Genomic DNA, 13,596 nt, shown 5'->3' on the forward strand with positions numbered 1-13,596 from the left:
CTTTAATGTTTTCAGGACACTTACATGTGCAGTTCACGCACGGGATTTATTGTGTTAGAGATGATGAGAATGGTATCAACCGTTTTTGTTTGACATATCTCATTATTTTCAGCTACATGGCGGAGAGGATAATGCTCAGTTTGTGCATTTGAATTATCGAGTTACCAAAGAATATATATTATTATCGAAACCCAGTTGGGGTTCGATCGTGTGCTGGGAAGAATCATTTGCAATTTCATTGTTTACGTTTGAATAATTTCAATCGATAACTTAGGCCAAAATGCTGGTCTATTCAGTTCTTTGTTGTTAACTTTCATTCCTTTTGTCGTTAGATCTTATTCTGGCTTGACATGGATCTGGTAGTGATGCCCAGCTCAGACATGAGTATGACAATGGGATCGACATAAGTTATTAATGTTTATCGTGTTAACGTTTTTAAGAACATCCTAGGATTAAGCTCATTTTGCTGCATAACCAACTTTCGGATTTTTGTATTTGAAGTCACTCATATTTATATTAATTTTCATCCCTCCTGGAACAAAAGAACATGTTCTGGTTGATGTTCTGCCTGTCTATTTTGCCATGGCGTATCTGTGCTATGAGTTTGTGGTTGTTGACACTTACTCGATCTGTCAGGTTCTTGAAAGCATGTGGGACGACACCACTTGTACTCACATAATTCAGTACTTTTGTTGTACTTGTCTATGCAAAATTATATCTTATTCTAAGCCTTCCAAAATTCAGTGGAAGATTGAGTTTGTGAAAGTGTGTGGGTATTTGATTGATACAGCAGAGACATACTAGAGAGATTTGTAGCGTTACATTTGTCCATATCCTTTGTCTTGTTATAAAGTAAACAAGATTAGTCAACAGAGTATTGAGTAATGCAACGTGTGGAATCTGTAAAGAATAACTTGTTGAGTTGCTTTCCTGAATGTTTTGGTTTAGCTGATATTTTGCTGACAGAAAATGTCAATTAATATGATTGGAACGACTGATGGTCATTATCATGTGGTAAAGTTGGAGACTAATAAATACAGCTGAATCATTCTCAGACTCCATAATGTGTAATATCAAGTTGTTTAAGTGAGTATATGCAATTTGCAGCTTTAACAAAAACTCAGTAGTGGCAAGGCAAACTTGCAACTGGATGCATACGTTTGATTATGAGTTAGCAAGAAGACCTTTATCAGTCATCAGTCCAAGGAATACAAAGGTAACTCACCAGTAAGCATTACACATAAAAACTGAAGAACATTCTTTGTGTACTCTACATGCTAGGTTCAGATTTAACTGTACAGTCGGCAACATACACAATTTGTGTAAGCTATCTGGTTTCAAAGAGAAAGATCCTGAATAAGGGTTTCACGTAGATCTGTGTAAAGTTTTAAACCTTCTTCTACACTCGCAGGCATTTCCAAGTTCTTGTCGTTCATATACAGTGTACATAGTTCATGTACGTCCTGATCCCATGGGTAACGTTTGCGAAAGATACACTCTTCTTTACACACATCTATTTCCACTTCATCTACTGGATGAAGGTAACTCCGAGTGTTATAAGAGGCAGGCAGCATGTACATGACAACAGGACGGCCATGGGGACAGTTCTGGTTCTTCGTAGGTCGGATGTGATGCGTGTTCCATGTATGAGCCATAACGTCAAGTTCCTTCTGTAATGATTAAGATTTTGTTAAGAGACATACACATGTGATCTAAAATTGATATTCCAGTTAGTTTCACGTTGAGAGACGAAAGATTTATTCCAGATTTTAAATGTCTCTCAGACAGCATAATAAAACCAGTTTTAAGACATAATGTGAAGCAACCATACCTGAAGTAAAGACAAGAAACAGAACTGCAGAAGGTTAACATCGAGAAAGTCTCCTTCAAATAGGCCAGTATCTGTCAGAGATGCAAGAGCATCCATCCAAAACTGACAACACTGTTTCCTAACAAAGCTCCAGAACATCTCTATCCTTTGGTTACCTGTACTTCTTCCAAATAAGAAAGTAGCCTTCTTTGACAAAAATTCTTGCATCTGAGCGACATGTCCATTTTCGGTCCCCTTGTCGCCTCTAATTAGAGATGGGTACCCTCTCCTCTCTCGAATCGCTTCTATGTAGTACCCAGCAATAACTCGGGGATCACTACTTGTGGTATATGCATTGAGCCATATGACCTGTCGTGAGAAACCATCAATGCATCCATTGATGCATAGTCCGTAGCGCTTGAACTTATCATACGAATCCATATGCCAAAGATAATCTGGTCCCCGCGTCTTTTAATCCTGAACTGGACACCTTCTGGATCAAGAATGCCCATTAAGATTTCAACACTCTCCATGGATATTGGTATGCCTTTGTGGAGACAATGGAGATGCATCTATCTGTATCCCTGCAGGTTGCCAGATGATTTAGGCTTCTCTTCTATAAACAAGGCTGCTTCTAAAACGTCAGTGTAAAATTTTCTTCTGAAAAGACCCAGCGATCTTAAAGTTCTTTTAAGTGTCCTTAAACTTATGCATATCCCATGTAGCTGAGCTAGAAACTTCAGTATATGTTTGTAGCTTAAACCCATATGAAAGTAGAACTTGCACAAAGTTGATCTATCCATGACTTGAATCACTGAAGAGAAACATACATATTCATGTACACAAGATGTGACAGTCAGACATGTTATTCAGTAAGGCCCTAGGGATCTTAATGCATATTTAGTGCATACTACTTTACAGAAGTTTACAGTGAGTAATTATGTTTGAGTGTCTCATTTTATAATTCCCTGTTAACGATGTCGGGATAATAAATCAGCCAACGAGAGCCCGGTGAAGCATGGGCTACATCAGATTAATACGTGATACATAACTATGTACACATACAGTAAAATTACATACAGTAATATATACATAACTAAAAACAACACTTGAGAACTCAGAACACGAATGTCGTTCCATTGGTGAACCCAAGAAGAGGCAACATGTGTAATAGTAACACTGTATCTTAAGTCGTAATTACGAGGTACTTTGTCGTAATAACGAGGTAGTAAGTCGTAATTACGAGATAAAAAAAATTTTTTGGGTGGCACTAACCGGCTTCCGTACAATATGATCTAAGTGTGCGTTAAGTGTTTCATTAATAAATTCCAAATAGTGTAAGCATTTCAGAGATATGGTCCGGTGAAAACTTACAACAAACAGACAGACAGACATACAGACGTGCTGATTACTGTAATTCCCCGTATTGTAATATAGGAGGATCAAAATGCACGGGTACATTTAATTCATGCCCGTAATTGTGATAGTGACGCGGACAAATGTACCAACATAAAGCGAACATTTTTTACAGAATAGGATATTTACTTTTAAAGTTTGAGAAATTAAAGGGATCAGTCAATTTCCGTATGAAATCAATGTTACAGGACTCGCTATTTACATTGATAGTAATGCTTGGGGGATATGGGAATATGTGACTCCAGCGCCAACCCACGCAGTTATACTCCCCGCTCACTTTCACTTTCTACAAATAGCTATGATGAAACTTTTAATGGAACTGAGTTTCACTGAATTGTCTGCAAGGGTGGTAAATGAAGTAGAACACATACCTCTGAAACAGTCGCAGTGTCACCGGGTTGATACAGACGTGTTCTGACGGAGGTGTGCAGCACGACACGACGAAGTCGTAAATACGAGATAGTTATGTTGTAATTACGAGGTACTAAGTCGTAATTACGATATAGTTATGTCGTAATTACGACGTACGAAGTCGTAATTACGAGCTACGAAGTCGTAATTACGAGGTACTATGTCGTAATTACGAGATAATAAAAAAATAATTGGGTGGCACTAACCGCCTTCCGTAGCTGACACCGTCCTTTTGAATGAGAAGGTGCTGTTAGTCCTCAAATATTTGGCACTAAATTACAGATACTGTACTGCACAGTAGGCCTTCAGTTTGTGCTTTTTAAACTTGAAAACATTCTAAAATGTGTGACAAATTTAAGAATATGTAAGAGTGAAGACAACAATATCCATCCACCACATTGTTCCTTATGTTACGAGAGTGTAATTTCTGTAAAGTGTATTGTTTATTAAGTTATAATTATTATATGGGTCACAATGTTAACGTTTTGATTGATAATTATTATAGTTCACATTTCGTATCATATATGTGCAGGCCATTAAGGAAGTGCTCTAGAGTTGCCTCCCTTGATTAAGTGTTGGCTTCCAGGAGGCTGGCCGAGAAAATTCTAAATTAATGGCGATGGTTGTATGTGCTTGAATATCCACGAATCGGTGACTGTGTATGTAAAGGCTGGTTGTTATGATGTGTATATCAAGACTGGTTGTCGTGATGATGATGGACACACAGAGATTAACTGGAGTATATATGTATCTGTCTGCCTGTCCGTCAACGCTTGACCCACCTAACCTCTGCCTGACCGCTCACAGAGTTCCATTGTGCATAACTGTTTGTCACTCTCACGCCAAGACTTCGGTGAGCTGACATTATATTTGTGATGTCAGCTGCGATTATTAATGGCCGTACCCTCACAGGGGGTTGAAGTAGCGTAAACTTATTGTCCCACTGAAAGGGTGCGTAAGTCCACAAACTTTCAAAGTGAAATTTAAACTTACCAGTATTATAAACGTAGTATTTTAGTCATTATAAATTTCGGCTACATTTTCCTACAATCGCCAACAGCTGAGGGGATGGTGTAAATCCAGCTAGGGACCATGCAGGTAGCTGAAGTAATGTAAGTCCCCTTGGTTCCTAGTATGGTGATCTACCTTCAGTTGTTGGTGATCTATAACCTACTTTTATATTATGTATTGTCCAAATTGTGCTGTAGTTTTAACTTCATATGCTAGTTTTAGACTCGAATTGTGATACTCTAGTTATTTTACCGTACTTTGATGACGGTTTTTAAAATATCTACATGTTCTGTATAATCATGTTTATTCTCGTCACGATATGGCTGAAATATTGCCTATTTGACGTTAAATTATAACTCACTCACTTACTATATTTGTGACCCACTACTTTAGATTTGACTCATTTGTATTGTACATGAAACCTCTCTTGTGAAATCGTTGTATCTTGTTCTCTGTTTAATACAAAATTATTGACAATTTCAGACTTCTCAGTGTCATATTTTGCTGGTTCTGAGGGGATTTCTTACACCTTTTGTCACGGCAAATTATTCACCGTAACACTTAATATAACACGTTTTGCTATGTTGGTCGACACTAACCGAAATCAGATCGTTGTCAGATTTCTTTACATTGTGTCACGACGTTTTCCTCATGTCAACTTTACTGTCTATCAAGTCAGTGCCTAGTATTCACTAAAACGTTAAGCAAAATCAGTATTAGATACAAGAATTGTCATTAGCGAAGTCTTAAACTGCTATATGTTGTCATCAAATAAATAATGGTTTTGTACACGTGCGAAAGTTTCTAACTTCGTGCAAATTCTCATCTTTGAACAGACGCAGGTTACATGAAGGATGGTGTCGACATCTAACTGATTGTGAGGCCAATCGCATTTCTTGATCCACCTCAATTTGTCGGCTTTGTTGAAGGTACACATCAAATCGCAACAATATATAATAGATATAGCGAGTGTGAATAGCATGATTCGAAGCACATTGCTTCAGAGGCAACGTTTGACCCTGGAAGTAAGTTGACAAATCCATGAAGCGAAGAAGGACTGATGATTGGCTGAAATTGTTCGGTCTATTCGTGATATGCTCAGAACGAAATTAACACAGATTTATGTTAAGACAGGCGACGTTTACGTACAATCAGTCACTCGCTAATCAATAGTCTCACCTGATCATGAGAGGTTCCAAACAGAACAAAAGACAAAATGTCTGAAAATACATTAAAAATGTTTTAATCATATTCAAAAAGGAAACAGAATTCACTTGGATCACGAATGCTGACACACGAGTACGTGAACAGCACTCACTACGTCGGTGTCAGTAACGACATGTCCTCCGTCTGCGTCCATAACACTGCACTGACTTCAGTGAGCACCCCGTGACATCAGGAAATCAAACACACTCTGTCGTCCCCATTCTTTTGCTATGTTGGCCGCTGTGTACCCGTCGTTGGTCCTGGCGTTGATGTTGAGCACCCTCAGTGACAGGATCAGCTTCACGGTCTCCAGGTCTCCACTAAAACTGGCGTAGTGAAGGATGTTGCGACCGTCCACGTCCACAAGTGACACATCAGCACCTTGGCTCACAAGGAGCTTCACCACATCTATATAACCACTCTCTTCTGCCATCATCATCGGTGTCTTGTTGGACACTCCTCTACTGTTGATGTCCACCACTTTCAGGGAGAGAATCAGCTTCACGGTCTCCAGGCCTCCTCCTTCACAGGCCCAGTGAAGGATGGTGTCGCCGTCCTCATCCACGAGTGACACATTAGCCCCTCTATCCACAAGGAACTTCACCACATCAATCTGTCCCCTCCATGCTGCCACCATGACCGCTGTCCCGATCCCCCATACTCTCGCGTTGATGTCTACGTTCCCCGCTGACAGGATCCGCTTCACTCTCTCCAGGTCACCGTGCTCGCTGGCGTCGTAGAGGTCACGTGCTGCTTGGAATGCAGTCGCTGCAACACAAAGTAAACAATGTACACCAGACATCTACGTCACATCTGCAATATTGCCATCATGTTGATACGTGACTCGGACACTGCTACGCCATTTAAACAGTTCCATTGGCTGACAACAATCCAACATGGCGGGAATGTCGGCGTGCAGTTTCAGGAATTATGGATGCCATGTATATTACATACCGTTCTAACCCGAACTCTGTGGTTTCCTGTACATACTTACTGCTATATATACCTCTGTAACTATTCGCTGCCATTCACCTGATGAAGGGCCCAGTAACGTCGTGTGTAAATAATAAAGAAGTTACACATCCATAACTAGTGTCTTGTATTAGTGTTTTGTTTGTTGTTTAGCATTAGTATTCCAGTTGTCTGATAGCAACTGATAACAGGCCTCCATTCTGTTGGGTTCCCCACCTACCATGTGAATCAGAGTCTTGTGTCGTCACTGGCTTTGGTGGAACAGACTTGCCCCAGCCCGGATCCTGACTCGAGTCAGTCGAGACTGAAACACAATATGTTGCTCAGAAAACTATACACGTAAGTATTAGAAGAACTGACCTCTGACGATGACGCCTTTTCACAAATGATTTCCATTCAGTACTATGCATGGATGGATTCGCAAAACTCTTTTATACCAGTGGCATTAAAATGTATGGTTCCATTTTTATAAGGTAACTGTTCATCGAGACCGCGTTCATATGCAGGGAAAAAAAGAACACTTCCTAAATTCAGTTTTTAAAGTTTGAATCTACAGTTGAGATGCTGCTCTTGTTTAAAATGTTAAATACAAACATGGTCGGTGTAGCCCCACGTGTTGGGTTAGGTTAGACATATTCTACAGTTGAGAGTAGCCCCACATGGTCGGTGTAGCCCCACATGTTGGATTAGGATAGACATATTCTACAGTTGAGAGTAGCCCCACATGGTCGGTGTAGCCCCACGTGTTGGATTAGGTTAGACATATTCTACAGTTGAGAGTAGCCCTACGTGTTGGATTAGGTTAGACATATTCTACAGTTGAGAGTAGCCCCACATGGTCGGTGTAGCCCCACATGTTGGATTAGGATAGACATATTCTACAGTTGAGAGTAGCCCCACATGGTCGGTGTAGCCCCACGTGTTGGATTAGGATAGACATATTCTACAGTTGAGAGTAGCCCCACATGGTCGGTGTAGCCCCACGTGTTGGATTAGGTTAGACATATTCTACAGTTGAGAGTAGCCCCACGTGTTGGATTAGGTTAGACATATTCTACAGTTGAGAGTAGCCCCACATGGTCGGTGTAGCCCCACGTGTTGGATTAGGTTAGACATATTCTACAGTTGAGAGTAGCCCCACATGGTCGGTGTAGCCCCACGTGTTGGGTTAGGTTAGACATATTCTACAGTTGAGAGTAGCCCCATGTGTTGGATTAGGTTAGACATATTCTACAGTTGAGAGTAGCCCCACGTGTTGGACTAGGTTAGACATATTCTACAGTTGAGAGTAGCCCCACATGGTCGGTGTAGCCCCACGTGTTGGGCTAGGTTAGACATATTCTACAGTTGAGAGTAGCCCCACGTGTTGGATTAGGTTAGACACATTCTACAGTTGAGAGTAGCCCCACGTGTTGGATTAGGTTAGACATATTCTACAGTTGAGAGTAGCACCACATGGTCGGTGTAGCCCCACGTGTTGGATTAGGTTAGACATATTCTACAGTTGAGAGTAGCCCCACATGTTGGATTAGGTTAGACATATTCTACAGTTGAGAGTAGCCCCACATGGTCGGTGTAGCCCCACGTGTTGGATTAGGTTAGACATATTCTACAGTTGAGAGTAGCCCCACATGGTCGGTGTAGCCCCACGTGTTGGATTAGGTTAGACATATTCTACAGTTGAGAGTAGCCCCACATGGTCGGTGTAGCCCCACGTGTTGGGATAGGTTAGACATATTCTACAGTTGAGAGTAGCACCACATGGTCGGTGTAGCCCCACGTGTTGGGTTAGGTTAGACGTATTCTACAGTTGAGAGTAGCCCCACATGGTCGGTGTAGCCCCACATGTTGGGTTAGGTTAGACATATTCTACAGTTGAGAGTAGCCCCACATGGTCGGTGTAGCCCGACATGTTGGGTTAGGTTAGACATATTCTACAGTTGAGAGTAGCCCCACATGGTCGGTGTAGCCCCACGTGTTGGATTAGGTTAGACATATTCTACAGCTGAGAGTAGCCCCACATGGTCGGTGTAGCCCCACGTGTTGGGTTAAGTTAGACATATTCTACAGTTGAGAGTAGCCCCACGTGTTGGATTAGGCTAGACATATTCTACAGTTGAGAGTAGCCCCACATGGTCGGTGTAGCCCCACGTGTTGGATTAGGTTAGACATATTCTACAGTTGAGAGTAGCCCCACATGGTCGGTGTAGCCCCACGTGTTGGATTAGGTTAGACATATTCTACAGTTGAGAGTAGTCCCACATAGTCGGTTAGGTTAGACATATTCTACATTTGAGAGTAGCCCCACATGGTCGATGTAGCCCCACGTGTTGGATTAGGTTAGACATATTCTACAGTTGAGAGTAGCCCCACATGGTCGGTGTAGCCAAACGTGTTGGATTAGGTTAGACATATTCTACAGTTGAGAGTAGCCCCACATGGTCGGTGTAGCCCCACATGTTGGATTAGGATAGACATATTCTACAGTTGAGAGTAGCCCCACATGGTCGGTGTAGCCCCACGTGTTGGATTAGGATAGACATATTCTACAGTTGAGAGTAGCCCCACATGGTCGGTGTAGCCCCACGTGTTGGATTAGGTTAGACATATTCTACAGTTGAGAGTAGCCCCACGTGTTGGATTAGGTTAGACATATTCTACAGTTGAGAGTAGCCCCACATGGTCGGTGTAGCCCCACGTGTTGGATTAGGTTAGACATATTCTACAGTTGAGAGTAGCCCCACATGGTCGGTGTAGCCCCACGTGTTGGGTTAGGTTAGACATATTCTACAGTTGAGAGTAGCCCCATGTGTTGGATTAGGTTAGACATATTCTACAGTTGAGAGTAGCCCCACGTGTTGGATTAGGTTAGACATATTCTACAGTTGAGAGTAGCCCCACATGGTCGGTGTAGCCCCACGTGTTGGGCTAGGTTAGACATATTCTACAGTTGAGAGTAGCCCCACGTGTTGGATTAGGTTAGACATATTCTACAGTTGAGAGTAGTCCCACGTGTTGGATTAGGTTAGACATATTCTACAGTTGAGAGTAGCACCACATGGTCGGTGTAGCCCCACGTGTTGGATTAGGTTAGACATATTCTACAGTTGAGAGTAGCCCCACATGTTGGATTAGGTTAGACATATTCTACAGTTGAGAGTAGCCCCACATGGTCGGTGTAGCCCCACGTGTTGGATTAGGTTAGACATATTCTACAGTTGAGAGTAGCCCCACATGGTCGGTGTAGCCCCACGTGTTGGATTAGGTTAGACATATTCTACAGTTGAGAGTAGCCCCACATGGTCGGTGTAGCCCCACGTGTTGGGATAGGTTAGACATATTCTACAGTTGAGAGTAGCACCACATGGTCGGTGTAGCCCCACGTGTTGGGTTAGGTTAGACGTATTCTACAGTTGAGAGTAGCCCCACATGGTCGGTGTAGCCCCACATGTTGGGTTAGGTTAGACATATTCTACAGTTGAGAGTAGCCCCACATGGTCGGTGTAGCCCGACATGTTGGGTTAGGTTAGACATATTCTACAGTTGAGAGTAGCCCCACATGGTCGGTGTAGCCCCACGTGTTGGATTAGGTTAGACAGATTCTACAGCTGAGAGTAGCCCCACATGGTCGGTGTAGCCAAACGTGTTGGGTTAGGTTAGACATATTCTACAGTTGAGAGTAGGCCCACGTGTTGGATTAGGCTAGACATATTCTACAGTTGAGAGTAGCCCCACATGGTCGGTGTAGCCCCACGTGTTGGATTAGGTTAGACATATTCTACAGTTGAGAGTAGCCCCACATGGTCGGTGTAGCCCCACGTGTTGGATTAGGTTAGACATATTCTACAGTTGAGAGTAGTCCCACATAGTCGGTTAGGTTAGACATATTCTACATTTGAGAGTAGCCCCACATGGTCGATGTAGCCCCACGTGTTGGATTAGGTTAGACATATTCTACAGTTGAGAGTAGCCCCACATGGTCGGTGTAGCCCCACGTGTTGGATTAGGTTAGACATATTCTACAGTTGAGAGTAGCCCCACATGGTCGGTGTAGCCCCACGTGTTGGATTAGGTTAGACATATTCTACAGTTGAGAGTAGTCCCACATAGTCGGTTAGGTTAGACATATTCTACATTTGAGAGTAGCCCCACATGGTCGATGTAGCCCCACGTGTTGGATTAGGTTAGACATATTCTACAGTTGAGAGTAGCCCCACATGGTCGGTGTAGCCAAACGTGTTGGATTAGGTTAGACATATTCTACAGTTGAGAGTAGCCCCACATGGTCGGTGTAGCCCCACATGTTGGATTAGGATAGACATATTCTACAGTTGAGAGTAGCCCCACATGGTCGGTGTAGCCCCACGTGTTGGATTAGGATAGACATATTCTACAGTTGAGAGTAGCCCCACATGGTCGGTGTAGCCCCACGTGTTGGATTAGGTTAGACATATTCTACAGTTGAGAGTAGCCCCACGTGTTGGATTAGGTTAGACATATTCTACAGTTGAGAGTAGCCCCACATGGTCGGTGTAGCCCCACGTGTTGGATTAGGTTAGACATATTCTACAGTTGAGAGTAGCCCCACATGGTCGGTGTAGCCCCACGTGTTGGGTTAGGTTAGACATATTCTACAGTTGAGAGTAGCCCCATGTGTTGGATTAGGTTAGACATATTCTACAGTTGAGAGTAGCCCCACGTGTTGGATTAGGTTAGACATATTCTACAGTTGAGAGTAGCCCCACATGGTCGGTGTAGCCCCACGTGTTGGGCTAGGTTAGACATATTCTACAGTTGAGAGTAGCCCCACGTGTTGGATTAGGTTAGACATATTCTACAGTTGAGAGTAGTCCCACGTGTTGGATTAGGTTAGACATATTCTACAGTTGAGAGTAGCACCACATGGTCGGTGTAGCCCCACGTGTTGGATTAGGTTAGACATATTCTACAGTTGAGAGTAGCCCCACATGTTGGATTAGGTTAGACATATTCTACAGTTGAGAGTAGCCCCACATGGTCGGTGTAGCCCCACGTGTTGGATTAGGTTAGACATATTCTACAGTTGAGAGTAGCCCCACATGGTCGGTGTAGCCCCACGTGTTGGATTAGGTTAGACATATTCTACAGTTGAGAGTAGCCCCACATGGTCGGTGTAGCCCCACGTGTTGGGATAGGTTAGACATATTCTACAGTTGAGAGTAGCACCACATGGTCGGTGTAGCCCCACGTGTTGGGTTAGGTTAGACGTATTCTACAGTTGAGAGTAGCCCCACATGGTCGGTGTAGCCCCACATGTTGGGTTAGGTTAGACATATTCTACAGTTGAGAGTAGCCCCACATGGTCGGTGTAGCCCGACATGTTGGGTTAGGTTAGACATATTCTACAGTTGAGAGTAGCCCCACATGGTCGGTGTAGCCCCACGTGTTGGATTAGGTTAGACATATTCTACAGCTGAGAGTAGCCCCACATGGTCGGTGTAGCCAAACGTGTTGGGTTAGGTTAGACATATTCTACAGTTGAGAGTAGGCCCACGTGTTGGATTAGGCTAGACATATTCTACAGTTGAGAGTAGCCCCACATGGTCGGTGTAGCCCCACGTGTTGGATTAGGTTAGACATATTCTACAGTTGAGAGTAGCCCCACATGGTCGGTGTAGCCCCACGTGTTGGATTAGGTTAGACATATTCTACAGTTGAGAGTAGTCCCACATAGTCGGTTAGGTTAGACATATTCTACATTTGAGAGTAGCCCCACATGGTCGATGTAGCCCCACGTGTTGGATTAGGTTAGACATATTCTACAGTTGAGAGTAGCCCCACATGGTCGGTGTAGCCAAACGTGTTGGATTAGGTTAGACATATTCTACAGTTGAGAGTAGCCCCACATGGTCGGTGTAGCCCCACGTGTTGGATTAGGTTAGACATATTCTACAGTTGAGAGTGGCCCCAAGTGTTGGATTAGGTTAGACATATTCTACAGTTGAGAGTAGCCCCACATGGTCGGTGTAGCCCCACGTGTTCGATTAGGTTAGACATATTCTACAGTTGAGAGTAGCCCCACATGGTCGGTGTAGCCCCACGTGTTTGGTTAGGTTAGACATATTCTACAGCTGAGAGTAGCCCCACGTGTTGGATTAGGTTAGACATATTCTACAGTTGAGAGTAGCCCCACATGGTCGGTGTAGCCCCACGTGTTGGATTAGGTTAGACATATTCTACAGTTGAGAGTAGCCCCACATGGTCGGTGTAGCCCCACGTGTTGGATTAGGTTAGACATATTCTACAGTTGAGAGTAGCCCAACATGTTGGGTTAGGTTAGACATATTCTACAGTTGAGAGTAGCCCCACATGGTCGGTGTAGCCCCACGTGTTGGATTAGGTTAGATATATTCTACAGTTGAGAGTAGCCCCACGTGTTGGATTAGGTTAGACATATTCTACAGTTGAGAGTAGTCCCACATGGTCGGTGTAGCCCCACGTGTTGGGTTTGGTTAGACATATTCTACAGTTGAGGGTAGGCCTACGTGTTGGATTAGGTTAGACACATTCTACAGTTGAGAGTAGCCCCACATGGTCGGTGTAGCCCCACGTGTTGGATTAGGTTAGACATATTCTACAGTTGAGAGTAGCCCCACATGGTCGGTGTAGCCCCACGTGTTGGATTAGGTTAGACATATTCTACAGTTGAGAGTAGCCCCACATGGTCGGTGTAGCCCCACGTGTTGGATTAGGTTAGACATATTCTACAGTTGAGAGTAGCCCCACATGGT

At 43.3% G+C, this 13,596-nt stretch overlaps 1 protein-coding gene across 1 annotated transcript in view; it reads right to left on the reverse strand.

Moving 5' to 3' along the window:
- Positions 1 to 5,875: 5,875 nt before the first annotated feature.
- The window catches only part of LOC137260026 (poly [ADP-ribose] polymerase tankyrase-1-like), a 28,588-nt gene continuing 20,867 nt past the window's right edge, over positions 5,876 to 13,596 (reverse strand). The window contains exons 2-3 of the mRNA XM_067797709.1: positions 7,047 to 7,130; positions 5,876 to 6,622 (exon numbers count right to left, since the gene is read on the reverse strand). Of these exons, the coding sequence (XP_067653810.1) occupies positions 6,024 to 6,622; positions 7,047 to 7,130 (683 nt within the window). The 3' untranslated portion in view covers positions 5,876 to 6,023. The remainder of the gene's footprint in view (positions 6,623 to 7,046; positions 7,131 to 13,596) is intronic.

The sequence above is a fragment of the Haliotis asinina genome, chromosome 13 (genome assembly GCF_037392515.1).
Source record: "Haliotis asinina isolate JCU_RB_2024 chromosome 13, JCU_Hal_asi_v2, whole genome shotgun sequence".
In the NCBI taxonomy this organism is placed as follows: domain Eukaryota; kingdom Metazoa; phylum Mollusca; class Gastropoda; order Lepetellida; family Haliotidae; genus Haliotis; species Haliotis asinina.